Source organism: Rhinoraja longicauda, chromosome 31 (genome assembly GCF_053455715.1).
Source record: "Rhinoraja longicauda isolate Sanriku21f chromosome 31, sRhiLon1.1, whole genome shotgun sequence".
Taxonomy (NCBI): Eukaryota; Metazoa; Chordata; class Chondrichthyes; order Rajiformes; family Arhynchobatidae; genus Rhinoraja; species Rhinoraja longicauda.
This window is the reverse complement of record NC_135983.1, coordinates 664,477-688,161: the sequence shown is the minus strand read 5'-3', so window position 1 is coordinate 688,161 and position 23,685 is coordinate 664,477. Positions and strand designations below refer to the sequence as shown.

General features: G+C 43.7%; 1 protein-coding gene across 1 annotated transcript in view; it reads right to left on the bottom strand.

The window, feature by feature from the left end:
- LOC144608395 (protein Niban 2-like) overlaps positions 1-23,685 on the bottom strand; it is a 162,124-nt gene that overhangs the window by 71,930 nt on the left and 66,509 nt on the right. The window contains exons 2-3 of the mRNA XM_078426111.1: positions 21,938-22,068; positions 11,932-12,060 (exon numbers count right to left, since the gene is read on the bottom strand). Of these exons, the coding sequence (XP_078282237.1) occupies positions 11,932-12,060; positions 21,938-22,068 (260 nt within the window). The remainder of the gene's footprint in view (positions 1-11,931; positions 12,061-21,937; positions 22,069-23,685) is intronic.

Here is a 23,685-nt window from a genome sequence, read left to right as displayed (position 1 = left end):
CTATATGTACCAGAGTAAAAAAAGAGTTGCTGTACACATCTTTAAATTTTTCCCCTCTACGCCCTATGGTATTTAACATTTCTACCCTGGGAATAAGTCTCTGACAGTCTGCATTATCTGTTCCAGTTATAATTTTATAAACTTCTTCCAGGCCTCCCCTCAGATTCCGATAGTTCAGAGAAAACAATCCAAGTTTGTCCAATCTCTCCTTATAGCTAATATCCTTGAATCCAGGGAACATCCTGGTGAACCTCTTCTGAACCCTCTTGCAAGCGTCCACATCTTCCTGTAACGAGAACTGCAAACAATAATCCAAATGCGGTTGAAGTGAAGTTTTATATTCCTTCATCTCAGAAAGGAATGGCAACTCCTTATCTTGAGTTTTGCTCTCAAGTTCTCAATTTCTTTTCCATGCTGTAAACTCATCTCCATTCCATTAATTCTCATTCTTTTAAACCTGACAATACAACCTCATTTGCCTCAATTTTTCCTCATAAGATACAGTGATCATTTGGAACCCAAGTGAACATTCATTCATCCAATTACGAGAATAACTACTGCCTGTCACCGAAACCAATTTATCACTTTCATTGGCTCTCTAGAAGATTTTACTTCCTGTTCTGTAGGAAATTGTCAAACATCTTAAGAGTCATACAGACATAGAAAGGTAGAGCACAGAAACTGGCCCTTCAGCCCATTAAGTTGTGCTGACTATCAACCACACTATTTACGCCAATCCAACATTAATCCCGGGGTCTACGACCACACCCATTTGTTTTTAAAGAAAACAATTGCATTAAATTACCTATCTTCCAGTCCATCAGTTTTGACTACACTTGCCCTAAAAGATGACCTGTAAATCTGCAGGTTATGTCTTGTTCCATTGCTAGGCAACTTTTCTATCTCTGGCTTAGGTTATCTGGTGATGCATATTTATCAGTACAACAGTCAAAACTAGCTGGTTTGCCAAGGTGTGGCTTAAGTATGCAGTTTAGTCATCTGAAATAATTGAACTTTCATGCTTCTTTTCAGAATTATGGACACTCCCAAAAGATTGCCATAAAGAATCTTTGTATCATGTTTTATTGCTATGATATTTACATATTGTGTGATGCCACAAAAAGATTGTGGGATAAAACATGTCCATTTCTAAAGACTGTTTCACTTTAGATATTTGGTATCAATGAGCCATCTAAATCTATAAAAGCTATTTTATTAAACACAATTGTGCTAATATTCTGACAAAAAGCAACAAGAATATTTAAGCAATTTTTTTAATGGATATCATAAATTCTACATTTGAAAAAGAGGAATAACTGAGACAGAACAAATAAATGGCTAAAGTATGGATAGAACCAAGCCGAGTGCAATTATGTTGTTTTGTGCAATAGCTTGGGAACATGTACAACAAATGTATTTTGCCTTAATGCAGAAAGTATGTCAAGAATTCTCTTAGACAAAGTCTTGTAATGTTGGTACAGTATGGGTGTTACTACAGCAACGTGAAAGACAGAGGAATGCATTGAATCATACGGCATACTTCTGCCAAACTCGTCCATGCAATCAAGGTATCTTCCCGAGCTAGTCCCATTTGTCTGCATTTGGCCCATTACCCCTTCAAACATTTCACAACCATGTTCCTTCCCGAAAGACTTAACATTGTAATGTCTGGAGCTTGGGGTAAAGTCTAAATTGGGGTAGGGCAAATTACAATAGATAGGAACTCAGAAGAGTAAATTGGGAGCAGCTGTTATTGGATAAGTTCACATCTGACATGCAGAAGCCTTTTAAAAATCAGCTGATCCAAGTTCATGTCCAACATTTTCGAATGAGGAGGAAAACCAAGGATGGCAAGGGAACCTTGAATGGCGAGAGGCTCAAAATGAAGTCTGGTCAAAATGGAAAATGAAGCATAAGCAAGGTATAGGAAGATGACATCAGGCAGGGCCTTTGAGGCATATAAACAATTTGGACACAAATATAGATGGTGTGGTGAGTAAATTTGCGGCAACACCAAAATTCGTGGAGTTATGGACAGCAAGAATGGCTGTCCATGTATACTGCAGGATACTGATCAGCTATAGATAGAGAAACAGAAACATAGAAAATAGGTGCAGGAGGAGGCCATTTGGACCTTCGAGCCAGCACCGTCATTCATTGTGATCATGGCTGATCATCCACAATCAGTAACCCGTGCCTGCCTTCTCCCCATATCGCTTGATTCCATTAGCCCCTAGAGCTCTATCTAACTCTCTCTTAAATTCATCCAATGATTTGGCCTCCACTGCCCTCTGTGGCAGAGAATTCCACAAATTACTCTCTGGGTGAAAAAGTTCCTTCTCACCTCAGTTTTAAATGGCTTCCCCATTATTCTAAAACTGTGGCCCCTGGTTCTGGACTGCCCCAACATTTGGGAACATATTTCCCACATTTAGCTTGTCCAGTCCTTTTTATAATTTTATATGTCTCTATAAGATCCCCTCTCATCCTTCTAAACTCCAGTGAATACAAGCTCTAGTCTTTTCAATCTAGATGCTAGATGCAGGAAAAATATTCCCAATGTTGGACGAGTCCAGAACCAGGGGCCACAGTCTTAGAATAAAGGGGAGGCCATTTAAAACTGAGGTGAGAAGGAACTTTTTCACCCATAGAGTTGTGAATTTATGGAATTCTCTGCCACAGAGGACAGGAAAGGCCAAATCACTGGATTAATTTAAGAGAGAGTTAGATAGAGCTCTAGGGGCTGGTGGAATCAAGGGATATGGGGAGAAGGCAGGCATGGGTTATTGATTGTGGACGATCAGCCATGATCACAATGAATGGCGGTCCTTGCTTGAAGGACCGAATGGCCTCCTCCTGCACCTTTTTTTATGCTTCTATGTTTCTGTACCTGCACGCTAACATTCAGTGACTGGTGTACAAGGACACCCAGGTCTCACTGCACGTGTTACTTCTAATTCCTTCATCCAAATCATTAATATATATGGTAAATAGTTGCGGCCCCAACATCGAGCCTTGCGGCACTCCACTCGCCACTGGTTCCTGTACTTATTGTCTATTGTCTATTATATATGGTAAACAGTTGCGGCCCCAACATAGAGCCTTGCGGCACTCCACTCGCCACTGCCTGCCATTCTGAAAAGGACCCGTTTACTCTAACTCTTTGCTTCCTGTCTGCCAACCAATTCTCTATCCATGTCAACACCCTACCCCCAATACTATGTGCTCTAATTTTGCTCACCAATCTCCCGTGTGGGACCTTATCAAAGGCTTTCTGAAAATCTAGATACATTACAGCCACTGGCTCCCCTTCATCCATTTTACTTGTCACATCCTCAAAAAATTCCAGAAGATTAGTCAAGCATGATTTCCCTTTCATAAATCCATGCTGATTTGGACTTATCCTTTTACTGCTATCCAAATGCACCGTTATTACCTCTTTAATAATTGACTCCAGCATCTTCCCCATGTCAGGCTAACTGGTCTGTAATTCCCCATTTTCTCTCTCGCTCCTTTCTTGAAAAGTAGGATAACATTAGCTATCCTCCAATCCACAGGAACTGATCCTGAATCTATTGAACATTGGAAAATGAACACCAATGAGTCCACTATTTCTAGAGCCACCTCCCTGACTACCCTGGGATGCAGACCTTCAGCCCAGGGGATTTATCAATCTTCAGTCCCATCAGTCTACCCAATAGTATTTTTCGCCTAATGCAAATTTCTTTCAGTTCCTCTATACCCCTAGATCCTCTGTCCTCTAGTACATCTGGGAGATTGTTTGTGTCTTCCTTAGTGAAGACAGATCCAAAGTACCTGTTCAACTCTTCTGCCATTTCCTTGTTACCTGTAATAATTTCACCCGTGGCTGCCTTCAAGGGACCCACATTTGACTTTGCTAATCTTTTTCTCTTAACATACCTAAAGAAGCTTTTACTGTCCTTCTTTATATTCTTGGCTAGCTTCCCCTCGTACTTCATCTTTTCAGCCCGTATTGCCAGTTTTGTTGCCTTCTGTTGTCTTTTGAAAGTTTTCCAATCCTCTGGCTTCCTGCTACTCAATGCTGTGTTATACAAATGGCAAATGTGGGTCCCTTGAAGACAGAAGCAGGGGAATTTATTATGGGGAATTAGGAAATGGCAGATGAGTTGAACCGGTACTTTGGATCTGTCTTCACTAAGGAAGATACAAACAATCTTCCAGATGTTCTAGTGGCCAGAGATCCTCGGGTGATGGAGGAACTCAAGGAAATTCACATTAGGCAGGAAATGGTGTTGGGTAGACTGATGGGACTGAAGGCTGATAAATCCCCAGGGCCTAATGGTCTGCTCCCAGGGTACTGAAGGAGGTGGCTCTAGAAATTGTGGACACATTGGAGATTATTTTCTAATGTTCTATAGATTCAGGATCAGTTCCTGTAGATTGGAGGGTAGCTAATGTTATCCCACTTTTTAAGAAAGGAGGGGGAGAGAAAACAGGAAATTATAGACCAGTTAGTCTGACATCGGTGGTGGGGAAGATGCTGGAGTCAATTATAAAAGACGAAATTGCAGAGCATTTGGATAGCAGTAACAGGATCGTTCCGAGTCAGCATAGAGTTACGAAGGGGAAATCAAGCTTGACTAATCTTCTGGAATTTTTTGAGGATATAACTAGGAAAATGGACAGGGGAGAGCCGGTGGATGTAGTGTACCTTGACTTTCAGAAAGCCTTCGACATGGTCCCACATAAGAGATTAGTGGGCAAAATTAGAGCATATGGTATTGGGGGTAGGGTACTGACATGGATAGAAAATTGGTTGGCAGACAGAAAGCAAAGAGTGGGGATAAATGAGTCCCTTTCAGAATGGCAGGCAATGACTAGTGGGGTACCGCAAGGCAAGTTGCTGGGACCGCAGCTATTTACAATATACATTAATGACTTGGATGAAGGGATTAAAAGTAACATTAGCAAATTTGCAGATGACACAAAGTGTGAACTGTGAGGAAGATGCTATGAGGTTACAGGTGACTTGGACAGATTGTGTTAGTGGGCGGATGCATGGCAGATGCAGTTTAATGTGGATATGTGTGAGGTTATCCACTTTGGTGGTAAGAATAGGAAGGCAGATTATCTGAATGGTGTCAAGTTATAAAAAGGGGACTTACAACGAGATCTGGGTGTCCTAGTGCATCAGTCACTGAAAGGAGGCATACACGTACAGCAGACAGTGAAGAAAGCCAATGGAATGTTGGCCTTCATAGCAAGAGGAGTTGAGTATAGGAGCAAAGAGGTCCTTCTGCAGATGTACAGGGCCCTAGTGAGACCGCACCTGGAGTACTGTGTGCAGTTTTGGTCTCCAAATTTGAGGAAGGATATTCTTGCTATTGAGGGCGTGCAGCGTAGGTTTACTAGGTTAATTCCCGGAATGGCACGACTGTCGTACGTTGAAAGACTGGAGCGACTAGGCTTGTATACACTGGAATTTAGAAGGATAAGAGGGGATCTTATTGAAACATATAAGATTATTAAGGGGTTGGACGAGTTAGAGGCAGGAAACATGTTCCCAATGTTGGGGGCGTCCAGAACCAGGGGCCACAGTTTAAGAATAAGGGGTAGGCCATTTAGAATGGAGATGAGGAAAAACTTTTTCAGTCAGAGAGTTGTAAATCTGTGGAATTCTCTGCCTTAGAAGGCAGTGGAGGCCAATTCTCTGAATGCTTTCAAGAGAGAGCTAGATAGAGCTCTTAAGGATAGCGGAGTCAGGGGGTATGGGGAGAAGGCAGGAACGGGGTACTGATTGAGAATGATCAGCCATGATCACATTGAATGGCGGTGCTGGCTTGAAGGGCCGAATGGCCTACTCTTGCACCTATTGTCTATTATACATCTTTTCTCGGCAGAGAAACGGCAGATGGAGTTTAATCTGAACAAATAAACGGTGTTGCGCTTTGAAACAACAAATGTAAGGGGAAAGAATACAAGCATCAATCAAGGGGTCCAACTGCAGAGCTCACTGAAAGTGGCAACACAAGTAGATGGAGTGGTAAAGAACGCATATTGCCTTCATCAGGGCATTAAGTGTAAGATTCATGCATTGAGTATAAGAATCATGTTTAGTTTAGAGATACTGCATGGAAACAGTATCTTTGGTCAACCAAGTCCACACCAGTTCTATGTTATCCTGTTTTTTGGGGTTGTTGTATTGCAGCTTTATACGACTTTGATGCCGCTGTCTTTGGAGAATTGCATGCAGTTGGGGTCACCCCATTACAGAAAGGATGTGGAGGCTGTAGAGAGGGTTTGGAGGATGTTCACCAGAATGCAACCTGAATGATAGGGTATTAGCTACAAAGAGGTTGGACAAAGTTCGATTTTTTTCTGGAGTGTTAGTGGCTGATCAAAGACATGCTAGAAGTACATAACATTATGAGAGGCATAGATAGTGTAGTCAGAATCTTTTTCCTAGGGTGGAAATGTCAAAAACTCGAGGCCAGTGGTTTAAGGTGATGGGGCCGACATTTAAAGGAGATGAGCAGGGCAAGGATTTTTTTACGCACAAAAAGCAATGGGTATCCTGAACATGTTGGTGGTGATGCAAATATACAGTGGCATGTAAGAGGCTTTTAGATAGGCACATGGAAATGCAGGGAATGGAAGCATGTGGATCACTTGCAGGGTGAGGACATTAACTTAATCTGGCATCATGTTTGACGTGACCATTGTAGTGTTCTACGTTTGCAGAATCATGAGGGCCAGAAGAGGGAATGAAAAATCGTTGGCAGGTCAGATTAAAGAGAAACCCAAGGCTTATAACCCAAGACATAAAATAAAAACAAGTGGGTGACTAGGTAGAAGATAGAACCCATTGAAGGATATAGGTGGGAATTTGTGCTTGGGGATCAGATGATTTAATTTGGTGCTTTGCATCAATTTCACCAAGGAGGTCATGGTGGATAATGAGATCCATGTGAATATGGGTGAATATGCAAGGGCATTGTGAGATCAAGAAGGAGTTGCTGTTGAGTTTCTTGAAGAGCAAAGGTTAATAAGTCCTCAGGGCTGATGGGATCTAACCCAGGTTATGCTGGAGGAGAGATTGTTGGGGTCTTGATGAAGATTTTTATATCCTCTCATAATGGTTATTTAAGATTACAACAAGATCTAGAACAGTGAGCCAAAGATTGGCAGATGGAATTGAAGCCAAGCAAGGGTAAAATGTTGTATTTTGGTCAATTAAACCAAGTTAAGACTTGCACAGTAAATGACAGGGTCATGTAGAGTGTTGTAGAGCAGAAACCGAGAGGTACAAGTTCATTGTTCCCCGAAAGTAGTGACACAGATAGCCAGGATGGTGAAGGCATGCTTGAGTACAAGAGTGGGGCATCATATTACAACTGTACAAGATGTCAGTGAAGTATTCTGTGCAGTTTTAATCACCAGGCTACAGGAAGGGTGTCATTAAGCTGGAATGGGTGCAGAAAATATTTGGCAAGGATGTTATCACTACTCACAAGGAGATATGGTGGTTCTGTTTATCTTGGAGTGAAAGACCTGAGGAGCAATCTTACAGAGGGATATAAAACATGAGGAACATAGATATGATGAAAGGTTACAGTCTTTTTCTTAGGGTATAGTATAAACTAGAGATAATAAATAGACTTAGCGCGACAGGGGAAAATTTTAAAGGAGGCCTGAGGGACAACTTTTTAATACAGAGGATGGTGGGTATATGGAAACAGCTGCCAGAGGAACTGGTTGAGACAGATACAATTGCGATGTTTAACACATTTTGGCAAGTACAATGGTAGGAAAGATTTAGGAAGATACGGAATCAACACAGGCAAAATTGTGCGGCACAGTGGCGCAGCGGTAGAGTTGTTGCCTTACTGCGCCAAAGAACCGGGTTTGATCCTAACGGCTATCTATACGGAGTTTGTACATTCTCCCGGTGACTGCGTGGGTTTTCTCTGGGTGCTCCAGTTTCCTCCCACACTCCAAAGACATGGAGTTTTGTAGGTTAATTGGCTTCGGTAAAATTGTAAATTGTCCCTAATGTGTAGGATAATGTATGGCGATCGGTGGGCCGAAGGGCCTGTTTCTGCACTGTAGCTCTAAACGTTAAAGCAAAATCTAAATGGGACTAGCTCAGGTAGGCAGGTTGGACTGTCATGGGAACGTTGGGCTGAAGGACCTGTTTCCATGCTGTATAATTATGACTTTAATATGTGTTTTGAGAGCATCATTTCAAATGAAAGAGTAGCAAGTGGAGAAAGGAAAGGTCCAAGAATATTCTCAAACTTCCTTGCAGAAATGTAATATCCGCATTTGCTCGTTGAAAACGCTAATCCATGACCATGACGACGTGTGGCTTTAAACTAAGTAGTGGGGGGGAGGGGTTGACAAATTGGGAATATGAAGATGGAGTTAAAGGGGAAGCGAATACAGGAGAAATTGCAAAGGACTCTCGAATAAATGGGAAGAGAAGTTCTGGATGGGATAAGAGAGTCAGGTCAGGATCAATTGTGACGGGTGTGAGAGGGGAGGTGAATAACGAAGTTAAAGTGTTGTATTTAAATGCGCGAAGTATGAAAAATAAAGTGGATGAGCTTGAGGCTCAGTTAGACATTGGCAAGTATGATGTTGTGGGAATCAAGAGGACCAGGGCTGGGAACTGAATATTCAGAGGTACACAACGTATAGAAAAGACATTTATTCACAAAATGCTGGAGTAACTCAGCAGGTCAGGCAGCATCTCGGGAGAGAAGGAATGGGTGACGTTTCGGGTCGAGACCCTTCTTCAGACTGAACCAGCATCTGCAGTTATTTTCTTATACTTTTCGTATAGAAAAGACAGACAGGTGGGCAGAGGGGGTGGGGTCACTCTGTTGGTAAGGAATGATATTCACTCCCTTGCAAGGGGGGGACATAGAATCAGGAGATGTAGAATCAGTATGGATAGAAATGAGGAATTGTAAGGGTAAAAAGACCCGAATGGGAGTTATCTACAGGCCCCCAAACAGTAGCCTCGACATAGGGTGCAAGTTGAATCAAGAGCTAAAATTGGCATGTCGCAAATGTAATGCTACGGTGGTTATGGGAGATTTCAACATGCAGGTAGACTGGGAAAATCAGGTTGGTAACGGACCCCAGGAAAGGGAGTTTGTGGAATGTCTCCGAGATGGATTCTTAAAACTGCTTGTACTGGAGCCTACCAGGGAGAAGGCAATTCTGGATTTAGTGTTGTGCAATGAAACTGATCTGATATGGGGACACGAGGTAAAAGAGCCATTAGGATGCAGTGATCACAATATAATAAGTTTTACTCTACAAATTGAGAGTGAGAAGGGAAAACCGGAAGTGTCAGTATTACAGTTTAGCAAAGGGGATTACAGAGGCATGAGGCAGGAGCTGGCCAGATTTGACTGGAAGGAGGCCCTAGCAGGGAAGACGGTGGAACAGCAATGGCAGGTATTCCTGGGAACAACGCAGAAGTTGCAGGAACAATTTACCCAAAGAGGAGGAAAGATTCTAAGGGGAGTAAGAGGCACCCGTGGCTGACAAGTGCAGTCAAGGACAGCATAAAAATAAAAGAGAAGAAGTATATCATAGCAAAGAAGAGTGGGAAGCCAGAGGATTGGGAATCATTTAAAGAGCAACGGAAGAAAACTAAAAAGGCAATATGGGGAGAAAAGATGAGGTACGAGGGTAAGCTAGTCAATAATATAAAGGAGGATAGTAAAAGCTTTTTTAGGTATGTGAAGAGGAAAAAAATAGTCAAGCAAATGTGGGTCCCTTGAAGTCAGAAGCAGGGGAATTTTTTATGGGGAACAAGGAAATGGCAGACGAGTTGAAACTGGATCTGTCTTCACTAAGGATGATACAATCTCCCAGATGTTCTAATGGCCAGAGATCCTAGGGTGACAGAGGAAGTGAAGGAGATTCACATTAGGCAGGAAATGGTGTTGGGTAGACTGATGGGACTGAAGGCTGATAAATCCCCAGGGCCTGATGGTCTGCATCCCAGGGTACTTAAGGAGGTGGCTCTAGAAATTGTGGACGCATTGATGATCATTTTCCAATGTTCTATAGATTCAGGATCAGTTCCCGTGGATTGAAGGGTAGCTAATGTTATCCCACTTTTTAAGAAAGGAGGGAGAGAGAAAACGGGAAATTATAGACCAGTTAGTCTGACATCAGTGGTGGGGAAGATGCTGGAGTCAATTATAAAATACGAAATTGCGGAGCATTTGGATAGCAGTAACAGGATCGTTCCGAGCCAGCATGGATTTACGAAGGGGAAATCGTGCTTGACTAATCTTCTGGAATTTTTTGAGGATATAACTAGGAAAATTGACAGGGGAGAGCCGGTGGATGTGGTGTACCTCGACTTTCAGAAAGCCTTCGACAAGGTCCCACATAGGAGATTAGTGGGCAAAATTAGAGCACATGGTATTGGTGTTAGGGTACTGACATGGAAAGAAAATTGGTTGACAGACAGAAAGCAAAGAGTGGGGATAAATGGGTCCCTTTATGAATGGCAGGCAGTGACTACCAGTGGGGTACCGCAAGGCTCAGTGCTAGGACCGCAGCTATTTACAAATACATTAATGACTTGGATGAAGGAATTAAAAGTAACATTAGCAAATTTGCAGATGATACAAAGCTGGGTGGTAGTGTGAGCTGTGAGGAAGATGCTATTAGGTTGCAGGGTGACTTGGACAGGTTGTGTGAGTGGGCGGATGCATGGCAGATGCAGTTTAATGTGGATAAGTGTGAGGTTATCCACTTTGGGGCTAAGAATAAGAGGGCAGATTATTATCTGAATGGTGTCAAGTTAGGAAAAGGGGACGTACAACGAGATCTTGGTGTCCTAGTGTATCAGTCACTGAAGGGAAGCATGCAGGTACAGCAGGCAGTGAAGAAAGTCAATGGAATGTTGGCCTTCATAACAAGAGGAGTTGAGTATAGGATCAAAGAGGTCCTTCTGCAGTTGTATAGGGCCCTAGTGAGACTGCTCCTGGAGTACTGTATGCAGTTTTGGTCTCCAAATTTGAGGAAGGATTTTCTTGCTATTGAGGGCGTGCAGCGTAGGTTTACTAGGTTAATTCCTGGAATGGCGGGACTGTCATATGTTAAAAGACTGGAGCGGCTAGGCTTGTATACACTGGAATTTAGAAGAATGAGAGGGGATCTTATCAAAACATATAAGATTATTAAGGGGTTGGACACGTTTGAGGCAGGAAACATGTTCCCAATGTTGGGGGAGTCCAGAACCAGGGCCACAGTTTAAGAATAAGGGCTAGGCCATTTAGAACGGAGATGAGGAAAAACTTTTTCAGTCAGAGTTGTAAATCTGTAGAATTCACAGCCTCAAAAGGCAGTGGAGGCCAAGTCTCTGAATGCATTCAAGAGAGAGCTAGATAACTCTTAAGGATAGCAGAGTCAGAGGGTGTGGGGAGAAGGCAGGAAAGGGATACTGATTGAGAATGATCAGCCATGATCACATTGAATGGTGGTGCTGGCTCGAAGGGCTGAATGGCCTACTTCTGCACCTATTGTCTATTGTCTAAACGATGAAGGAGCCTTCAGGATGTCACAACGGATCTCAATGTCAAGTATTGGGTGCTCAAAGAAGTCCTACATAAACAGCCATGGATCACCTCACTACCCACCCTTCTGATCAGACATCATCTGTCCCAGGTATGTTAAAGTTTACATTGGCTTCATCAGTCACCAATGAATCAGTCATGGGAAGCAAGTCAATCATAGTTTCCAAGGACAACCTTAGATGATTCCATTAGACACGCCACAGCAGTAGTCATTGAGATAAGGCATATATGGATGTACAGTGTCCCCAGTTTACATCAATTTTCCTAAAAACAAAAAATAATGTGATTATTTGTGTTACATGCATTGCTCTATAATACCACAAAGTAATGAAGTTCATACCACTTTTCTGTCATAGTACGCCACGCTGTAGTCTTCGCAGATAACAAAATGTCTATTCTTCCACTTCCTGTTTACTTCCAAATACTGGTAGAGGTTGCCAGAAAATATAATTTTATCCTTCAATGGTGTCTACAGGAGAAAAGAATAAATACAAAAATATATTAGTCTTTCAGAGTCAAAGAGCCATAGTCATACAGCATGGAAACTGGCCCTCTATCTCAACTTGTCCAAGCCCAAGATGCCCCATCTCTGCTTGTCCTAATTGCCTGTGTTTGGCCCATATATCCCTTTAAATCTTTGCTACCATGTACCTGTCCAATGTCTTCTCAACCTGAAACATCACCTATTCCTTTTTGGAAAAGACCATGACCAATTAGGATCAGCCACAAATGACCTCAGGCAGGGTAAGGCCTGGTAGGCCCATTGTTGGCTAGGGAAGGTGTAGAGGCGTCGGTTCTGGCCAATAGCAACCGCCTCTATGTACGATCGGTCGAGGCATTTCCCGAGAAGGTGGAAGGTGAGCGGCAGTTGCGGGCTTCTCCACCCCATCGCAGATGATAATAACACCAGCCGCGCTTGTGCGGATCTTTTTGGTGGGGTTTTGAAGAAATGGCGGGAGTCGCGGCGCCTAATGGTGCCGAGACCCTGTTGATCGAACTGTGTTTTTTCGATTTGGACGCCATGAGAGCATCGGCTTTCTCCGCATATGCCACGGGGTCCTTAAAAGAACAATCCGTGAGCATAAGCCTAACATCTTCTGGAAGTTGCTCTCGGAATGCCTGCTCGAACATGAGGCAATCCTTGTGCTCACCTGCCAGCGCCAACATTTCGGCCATGAGGGCGGACGGCAGCCGGGCTGGGGAGGAGGGAAATGTGGGGATGGGAGGGTGGGTGGAAGGGGGACAGTAGGGGTGGGAGCCGGGGTGGGGGCAAGAGAGAGTGGAGGTGGGGGGGAAGGAGAGACTGGGGGGTGGGGGAGGAGGGGGAGCAGTGGGTGGGGGGAGAGTAGGGTTGGGTAGGAGGGTGGGGTGGGGAGTTGGCAAGAGTGGGGGGGGATGGAGGCAAGATTAGGGTGGCGGGGAGAGTGGGGTGCGGGCAGGGAGAGTGGGTGTCAGGAGAGGGGGGTGAGGTGAGGGGAGGGGGAATAGGGGTGGGGAGGGGGAAGGGGGGTGGAGGCAGGGTTTGGGGGAATGGGGGTGGGGCCAGGGGAGGTGCAAGTGGGGGTGCACAGGGGGGATGGAGTTGGTCTGTGGGGGGAGGAGAGGGATTGAGTGGGAGTGGAGGGTGCTACACCAATACAGGATCCAGGGCTCCACACCCTCTCCCCTTCCCTGTACCCGCTCTACGAGGAATGGGCCCAACTTGGTCTAGTATATGGCGGCGCTGCCATAGCAGCTGCGGTTTACCTGCGGTCCGTTTGTCTTTGTGTTTTGTTATCTATTTGCGTTCCCACCTTCAAGAATCAGTAATTTGTATGGCACAATTTGAAACAACTCTCATTCAAATTGAAGCTACAGTTTTAAAGCTAGAGACATTTTAAAGTTTAAAATTTCCTTTCTAACCCATTTAGAGTTAGGTGAGGATTTGATGAGGATTCCCCACAAAGTGAGTTGCATTCATTGGAAAAACAGGTCATTCCATTTTTTGAGAGCAAAGACATGGCTATCCAAAGAAATAACATCGTCTGAAGAAGGGTCTCGACCCGAAACGTCACCCATTCCTTCTCTCCCGAGATGCTGCCTGATCTGCTGAGTTACTCCAGCATTTTGTGAAAAAATAACATCGTGGCTTGTCACATTCTTCCTCGGAAGAATACCAAAGTGAAGCCGGCAATCATAATTCGGGAAAGCTGAAGAGCACCTTACTAAGAAGAACGCAAATATTGCTAGAAACGCACGCATCTTGAAAAAACACAAGCTACAGGCAACATGGACGAGAAATTGTAAAGTATAGATAAAACTGAACAGATCACCGGAAGAGGCAAAAGCGATAGTGGTGAGAGAACTAAAAGACTTGGATCAATACAGATGACTACACGTCCTGACGACAGTGGACAGAATGGAGGACATTGCTTTCGTGTCAAATGGATTAACATTAAAGGAATTTTACCAACGAATGGATGAAAGGATTGGATAATGATTATCTATTTCCGTTTGGAAACACTGAGGATGAGGAGTTTATAGACAATAATTCAAATGATGTGGAAAGTTTGCACAACTTACATAAATGTGAACAATTAAGCTTTAAGACTTTCGACTATACAGAGCATAAATTGTATGACATTGAGAATGGCATTGACCCAGAGAACCATTTCTACAACAACATCAACAACAACTGTAAGTACTACACTGAAGATCAGTTCAACTGTAATGTGAAACTGCAAGGAGTATTATCATTAATACACCTCAATAGCAGAAGCCTCTACACTAATTATGGAAAAAAAACAAAGAATATTTGAGACAATTTGATGAGGTTCAATGTAATTGCGATATCTGAGACTTGGCTTAGTGGAGACCAAGATGTTGATGTTGAACTGGAGGGATATGAGATGTTTTGTGTAAATAGGACCAACAAAAGAGGAGGGGGAGTTGCCCTGTATGTTGATACAGACCCCAAATGCAAAGTTGAAGATAGCATGGCAACAACCATAGACAATATAATGGAATGTATAACTATTGAAATTGATGTGGAAAAAGCCAAAAATATAATCTTAAGTTGTGTATACAGAACACCAGGATCAGACATTGATCAATTTAAGGATAAGATAGCTGAAATGTATAAGATAAATGAGAATAAGGTGGTATTTATATGTGGTGATTTCAATATCGATTTGTTAAACCCAAAAGGTCACACAAAGACAATAGATTTTATTAACACAATGTTCAGCATTAGCCTATATCCCATGATTATAAAACCAAGTAGAATAACAACAGACAGTGCAACATCCATAGATAACATATTTACAAACGTGATTGATAGGGAACTGGTGGGTGGATTGCTTATAAATGATATAAGTGACCACCTATCAGTCTTTCCATTCTGCAGAAGAACCTTAGATTCAAAGCTGATACTAATGCACGCAAACTGGTACAACACAGAACACAGGAAACCATCGATGCATTTAAGGAAGACTTAACGAAACAAGACTGGAAAGACGTTTATATTGATGAACCAGACAAAGCCTACAATGCATTCCTGGCTATATTAACAGAACTATGAAAAAAATTGCCCATTAAAAAAATCCAGTGAGGAGCATAAATATGTAGATAAACCATGGATCACAAGGGGGCTGCAGAATGCATGCAAGAAGAAAAATGTACTCTACAGGAAATTCCTAAAATGTAGAACAAACGAAAATGAAAATAAATATAAGAGATATAAAAATAAATTGATAAGCATTATGAGATGTAGCAAGAAAGAGTACTATAGCAAATTGTCGGAAAAAAATAGAAGTAATATTCAGGGAACATGGAAAGTGATTAACAACATAATTAAAACAGGTATTGGGAAAACAGATTACCCTAGTTACTTTGTTAAAAATGATAATATAACTATAAATAACATAAGAGGTTGCAGATGAATTTAATGACTACTTTGTAAAAGTTGAGCCTACCTTAGCAAATTAGATTACTAAACCGAGTAGCAAGGAAGGTCTAGAACATGAGAGCTCTGATAGAAATGCTCACTCCATGTTCCTCAGTGGAGTACACGGAAATGAAGTCATTGATATTGTTAAAAAATACAGTAACAAAAAGTCTACTGATTACAATTCCATTGATATGACACTAGTCAAAAATATTATTGAATGTATAGTAAAACCGTTGACACATATATGTAATCAATCCTTCCCCACAGGCACTTTTCCCAACAAAATGAAAATAGCGAAAGTCATTCCTGTCTACAAGAATGGAGACAGACATTTATTTTCAAATTGCAGGTCGATATCTCTGCTTCCTCAATTCTCAAAAAATATTGAAAAATTATTTGTACAAAGACTTGAAATCTTTATTGATAAATATAACATACCAAGTGATCACTAGTATGGATTTTGTGCTAAAAAGTCTACTCACTAGCGCTAATGGAACTAGTAGAGAATATTTCAACTGCAATTGATAATAAAGAATATACTGTGGGAGTATTTATAGATCTCACAAAAGCGTTTGATACTATAGATCATGGGTTACTCCAGCATTTTGTGAATAAATCGATTTGTACCAGCATCTGCAGTTATTTTCTTATGTTCAAGTAAATAATTTTGATTCAGAACTTATGAAGGTTACCTGTGGGGTTCCGCAAGGCTCGGTGCTGGGCCGAAAGCTCTTTATACTCTATATAAATGATATTTGTATGGTGTCAAAATTGTTACATTTAATTATATTTGCAGATGACACAAATTTATTTTGTTCAGGGAAAAACATGAAGCAACTTTTGGACACAGTTAAAGGGGAATTGGAAACCCCAAAGAAGTGGTTTGATACTAATAAATTGTCATTAAATCTAAGTAAAACAAAATTTATTGTGTTTGGAAATCGAAAAATAAATTTGGAGGTAACACTTATAATTAATGATGTAGAAATTGAAAGAGAGTATGAAAATAAATTCTTGGGAGTGATAATAGATCATAAACTCTGTTGGAAACCTCACATAAAACATATCAAATCAAAACTGTCTAAATCCATTGCAATACTGCACAAAACTAAGGCCATCTTGAGTCAAAATTCACTATTTACGTTATATTGCTCACTCATTATTCCATATATTACAGAAGTATGGGGAATCACCTACAAAACTAGCACTCATTCATTCTTTATATTGCAAAAAAGAGCTATAAGAATTGTCAATAAGGCTGGTTATAATGACCCAACCAACCCATTATTTATGAAATCGTATGCCCTAAAATTTATGGACCTAGTAGACTTTAAAACTCTACAAACAATGTTTAGAGCAAAAGAAAGAACACTTCCTGACTGTATCCAAGGTTTGTTTTCAGTGAGGGAGAGCAGGTATCCACTCAGGGGTAAATATATATTTGAAAAAATGAGGGTAAGAACAAATGTGAAAAATAAATGTGTGACTGTTAAAGGGGTCAATTTATGTCACAAAGGGGTCATAAAGTTGCAACAATGAATTAAAAGAGTGTAGTAATATGTGTAAATTCAAGAATATGTTCAAAAATATTATATTTGAAAGATACAAAATATGTGATCAGCACTGAGAAATGACACATGATAGAAATGGTGGTTCTTGACTATATTTGTGTTTCTTTCTATGTTTTGTTTATCTGCTTCTGACCTATGATGTGTTTTTAAAAAAATTATATTTTGTTAAGTATTAAGGGTAGGCATAATAAGCTTTGGCTTTTGCCTACACCTTTATTTTTTTCAGTCAGAAAATGTGTGATTATATAGTTTTATTTTTTTGATACAATGTTCTTTTTGCACTATTTAACTTTCATATCATATCATATATATACAGCCGGAAACAGGCCTTTTCGGCCCACCAAGTCCGTGCCGCCCAGCGATCCCCGTACATTAACACTATCCTACACCCACTAGGGACAATTTTTACATTTACCCAGCCAATTAACCTACATACCCGTACGTCTTTGGAGTGTGGGAGGAAACCGAAGATCTCGGAGAAAACCCACGCAGGTCACGGGGAGAACGTACAAACTCCTTACAGTGCAGCACCCGTAGTCAGGATCGAACCTGAGTCTCCGGTGCTGCATTCGCTGTAAAGCAGCCACTCTACCGCTGCGCTACCGTGGTATGGTCAATCTGTTGTATTGTATTGACCGGAAAAAAAAAAGAAAGAAAAAAAAATGACGGATTTCTTGAAAGTGCTCAGAGTATGATGTCACAATGGGCCACGTACGACTTCATTTGCTCTTCCCTCCTCACTCGCCCAAACAAGATGGCCGCCGGCAGCGGGGCCGCCCGCCCGGGGTTAGTGGCCCCCTCGCCCGGCCCCAGGGGAGACCTGCACGCCAGCAGTCAGCGATGTGCGCACGGGCACTGGTAAGCGGCTTTCGCCGCCAACGGGTCCAAGGAGGGGAGTGGGCTTGGGGGCCGAGTGGGTGGAGGTAGGGGGGTGGGGGAGGAGAGAGTGGGTGTTGGGGGAGGAGGGGGTGGGGAGGAAGGGGGACAGTGGAGGTGGGGGGAAGAGAGAGTGGGGGTGGGAGGGAAGGGGGACAGTGGGAGGCAGGAGAGAGTGGGGTTGGGGAGGAGGGGAGAGTGGATGTGGGGAGGAGGGCAGAGTGGGGGTGGAGAGAGTGGGGGTGGGGAGGAGGGAAGATTGGGGCTGGGGGAGAGGGGTGCGGGCAGGGAGAGTGGGGGTGGGGGAGGGAGGTGGGTGAGGGGAGTGGGGGGGAATAGAGGCGGGGAGGGGGGAATGGGGGTGGAGGCAGGGCTGGGGGAGTGGGGGTGGGGGCAGAGGAGGGGCAAGTGGCGTTGGGGTTGGGGGGATGGAGTGGGTCAGTGGGGGGAGGAAGGGGGATAAGGGGGATTGAGTGGGGGGGGGGATTGAGGGTGCTACACCAATACAGGAGAGGCTTTGGGTCCAGGACTCACTCAGACACACCCTCCCCCCTTCCCCGTTCCCCCTCTACGAGGATTGGGCCCAACGGGTCCACTTGGTCTAGTATTTTATAAAGTTGGACCATGATCTCCCTGCTCTTGTATCCTATCTAATGAAGGCCAGCTTCCCATGAGTCTCCTTGCCCACTTTATCTATTTGCGTTCCCACCTTCAAGAATCAGTAATTTGTATGGCAAAGCACTCAATACTCCCTAGGACATTACCATAAACAGTATATATCCTAGCCTCATTAGTACTCCCAAAATATACTGATATATATCTGGATTAAATTCCATCTGCCATTTCTCAGCCCAGGTCATGAACACATCCATGTCATCCACCACACTATCATCAACTCCACCAATCTTCATGTCAACTGCAAACTTACTGATCACACCTCCTACATCCACATTTCTCACATACATTGCAACAGGAAGGCCCCCAACGCTGATCCTTTGGAACACCACTGGTCACAGGCATCAAATCACAAAAACAATCCTCTATCCTCTGTTAACTATTACCAAACTAGTTTTGATCCAATTTTCCAATGCTCTGGATCCCATGGGGCCAAAGCCTTTTGGCCAGCCTCCTACGTGGGACCTTGTGAAAGGTTGTCCATTTCCTCCACAGATGCTGACTGGCCTACTAAGGCCCTCCAGCACAGTTTTTTGCTCAATGTTCCAGCATCTGCAGTGTTGTGTCTACATGTAAACTGCATCGACTGCTTTGTCCTTGTCAAGACACTTTGTTACCTCCTCAAAAAAATCAATTGGATTGGATAGACAGGATCTGCCTTGACAAAGCAATATATCTGGCCAGTGTCTGTTTTTGCAAACAATCATTAATGGTGCCCCTCAGCATTTTTTTCCAATAACATTCCTATTACCATGTTAGGCTACATTACCAGGATTTTCCCTTTTGCTCTTTTTGACAAATTGCTGTCCTCCAGTCATTTGGTACCTCATTTGTGGCAAGTGAAGATTTAAAAATCTCAGCCTGAGCCCCAGCAATCCCTTGCCTCCCATAACAATTTGGGATAAATCCCATCTGGCACTGTGGACTTATCAAGGCATCAAGTATTTCTGCTTTATTTATAGGGATGCACTAAAATTTCACCAAGTTTTCCAACAACAAAGTTATTTTCTTTTGTGAACACCGATGAAAAGTATTCATTTGGGACTTCACCTACATCTTCTGCCTCCAAGCACCAATTGCCTGTTATCCTTCATGGTCCCATACTTTCCCTCATTTTTCTTTTGTCCTTAATATAGTTATAAAACAGTTTGGGATTTATTTTCTATCTGCCATTGATATTTTGTGACCTCTCTTTGCCTTCCCAATTTGCTTATTAAGCACAATCCTATATATGTTATACCCCTGGCAGGCCATTCCTCCTTTAATTCTCTACTCATGCTATATATTTTCTTTTTCCTCTTGCTCCAACCCGCAATATCTCTCAACATTCAGGATTCCCTGTACTTGTTACCTTTGGTTTTCATCCTTACAGGAACATGTGGGCCCTCAACTATTGTTATTTTGATTTTGAATTTTCCCACAATGCAACTGTAAAACTTAATTACACAGATATTTCCAAATCCTGTCTTATTTGAATGAAATTGGCCTTTTCTCCCAATTTAAAGTTTTAGTAATGATTTATCATTAACATTTCTATAATAACTTTGAAATGCATCCGTAACTTTTCAACAACTACTTTGAAAAAACAAAGTCACCATCGCCATCAGCAAGACAAAGGAGTATTCAACTTCAGGAAGCAAAGTGGTACACATACCCCAGTCTTCATTGACGGCGCCGAGCAGAGATGGTTGAAAACTTCTAATTCTGATGAGTCAATATCACCAACAATTTCTCCTGAACCACCCATATTAAAGCAATAACCAAGAAAGCACACCCCCCCCCAAACCCCTCTCAACATCAACGGGCCTCACACTCCGCAGCGAGCCTAAGCCAGCAGCGAGGCGAGCGGCGAGGCCGGGCCAACGGCGAGAGGTGAGGCCAGCGGCGAGCTGTGGCTAGGCCAATGGCGAGGCGAGGCCGGGCCCGCGGCGAGACCAGCGGCGAGGCGAGACCAGCGGCGAGGCGAGACCAGCGGCGAGGCCAGGCTAGCGGCGAGGCCGAGGCGAGAGAGCGGCGGGGCGGGGCGAGGCAAGCGGCGGGGTGGGGCACGCAGCGAGGCATGTGTTTTGTGGAAAAATGTGAATGCGAAATCAGAATGGCGGAAATGAAATAAGAAAGCGGAAACTTTCCGCCAAATTCGGAAGGGTTGGGAGGTCTGTTACATCTTCAGGAAATCCAACAAAGATTATAAGCAGTGAGTGAAGACCGAAATGTTAGCTTAGACAATCAGACTGAAGTTTGCCTTAGAGATGGCTATATCAAAAAAGAGTGGTGAACCAATGCAGCTTTGAAATCTGAAATGAGTTAAATGGAAGGCAGTTATCAAACAAAAAAAACAGCTGATTTCAAAGTTGCAGTTACGTAAAAATAGTAAGTATGCCTTCTCCCAGACAAAACACATGTTGTTTTTTGGTCCTTATTGTACAGGTAATTTGTACCCTTTTGTTTCTCTTTTTCTGCATCTGCATCACGTGGCGGCGCCTAACGGCAGCGGCTGACTAGCAGTCTGTCCGTCTTTTTTTCCCTTTTTTTTGTTGTGTGTCGGTGTTGGGATGGTTTTTATATATATTTTTTTGGTTGTGTATGTGTGGGAGGGGGTGGTGGTGTGGGTGGGTGGGTATGTGGGGGGGGGGGGGGGACTTTTCTCTTCCTCACGGCGCGGGGTGCGGCTCGGCTGCGGGGCCTAACATCGCCCGCTGCGGCTCGGCCGCTGGACTTTACATCACCCGGTGCGGCTTGGCCGCTGGACTTTACATCCCGGTGCGGCTTGGCCGCTGGACTTAACAGTGCCCGGTGCAGCTCGGCTGCGGGGCTTAACATCGCCCGGTGCGGCTCGGCTGCGGGACTTTTCATCGCTGGTGCGGCTCGGCTGCGGACTTGACATCGCCCGGTGCGGCTCGACCACAGGACTTTACATCGCCCGGTGCGGCTCGACCACGGGACCTAGCTGCGCAAGGCTTGGTCGCGGGCCTTTCATCGCCCGGTTCGGCCGCAAGACGTTCCAGCGCCCGGTGCGGGGACTGTGCGGGTCGGTCGGGGACGAGCTGTCTGTCCGTGGGCGTGGGGAAGAGAGTGGAAGTTTTGTTGCCTCCATCACAGTGAGGGGGTGTTTGGAGTTATGTGTCTTGTGTTCTTTTTTTTCTTTTTCTATGACTGCTATGTAGTTTCGTTCGGTACTTCGGTACCGAACGACAAATAAAGCTCTGTTATACCTGTTATACCTGTTATGAATACATTTCCTCTTTCTTTTTATAATTTGATATTTAAGGGAAATTTATAACGGTCAGGTCACTTACCTTTCTTTGAAGAAGTTGAGGCTGCGGGCCACCATTATCTTCAACCTCATATCGAATTTTATTGAAGAGAGCCAATGGGTACTGCTCCTCGTAGAACTGAAAATACTCATCCAGAATCTTCCCAGTCCTTTCTGTAAAATAGGCCCATAGTTAATAGGGTCAAGTACTAATTTCAATTAGCTATTTAAATATCCTAGAGAATGGTACAAGTGAATCACCCTCTAGTTTCATTTTTCTATAAGGCTGAATGCCTGAAATGTTTAGTAGAAATGTTATAATTCAAAGTTAAATTCAAATGTTTCAAAGATTTCTGGTCAATATTCTCAGTTGACCAGAAATCCAGTCCTTTCAAGTAACCTCAATGCCACACTGTCAATTCTGTGTTGAAAAGTCTCTTAATATTTTTATTGTATATTGTATATAATATGTTTATTGAAAATGATTGGTCATTGAGATGAGAAAAGGTTATAAAACGACTGTGAAAGGAAGTACCCATGCAGAACTCACTGACTTCATACACTTCACTTCCAATTTCCTTCCTGCCCTTAAATATACCTGGACTATCTCCGACTTCTCCCTCCCGTTTCTGGACCTCACCATCTCCATCACAGGAGACAGACTAGTGACGGACATTTACTATAAACCCACTGACTCGCACAGCATTCTGGACTACACTTCTTCCCACCCGGTCCCCTGCAAAAAGTCTATCCCTTACTCCCAATTCCTCCGTCTACGCCGCATCTGCGCCCGGGATGAGGTGTTTCACACTAGGGCATCAGAGACGTCCTCATTCTTCAGGAAACAGGCCTTCCCCTCTTCCATTATAGATGAGGCTCTCACTAGGGTCTCTTCTACACCCCGCAGCACCGCTCTTGCTCCCCCTCCCCCCACTCGTAACAAGGACAGAATCCCCCTCGTTTTCACCTTCCACCCCACCACCCAGCGTATCCAACAAATTATCCGCCAACATTTCCGTCACCTACAACGGGACCCCACCACTGGCCATATCTTCCCATCCCCTCCCCTCTCTGCGTTCGGCAGAGACCGTTCCCTCCGTAACTCCCTGGTCCACTCGTCCCTTCCTACCAAAACCACCCCATCCCGGGGCACTTTCCCCTGCAACCGCACGTACTGCAACACCTGTCCCTTTACCTCCCCCCTCAACTCCATCCAGGGACCCAAACAGTCTTTCCAGGTGAGACAGAGGTTCACCTGCACCTCCTCCAACCTCATCTACTGCATCCGCTGCTCCAGATGTCAACTTATTTACATCAGCGAAACCAAATGCAGGCTCGGAGATCGCTTCGCTCAACACCTGCGCTCGGTCCGCGTTAACCAATCTGATCTCCCGGTGGCTGAGCACTTCAACTCCCCCTCCCATTCCCAGTCTGACCTTTCTGTCATGGGCCTCCCCCAGTGCCATAGTGAGGCCCACCGGAAATTGGAGAAACAGCACCTCATATTTCGCCTGGGCAGCTTGCAGCCCAGTGGTATGAACATTGACTTCTCCAACTTTAGATAGTTCCTCTGTCCCTCTCTTCCCCACCCTCTTCCCAGATCTCCCTCTATCTTCCTGCCTCCACCCATATTCTTCCTTTGTCCCGCCCCCGACATCAGTCTGAAGAAGGGTCTCGACCCGAAACGTCGCCCATTCCTTCTCTCCTGAGATGCTGTCTGACCTGCTGAGTTACTCCAGCATTTTGTGAATAAATACCTTCAATTTGTACCAGCATCTGCAGTTATTTTCT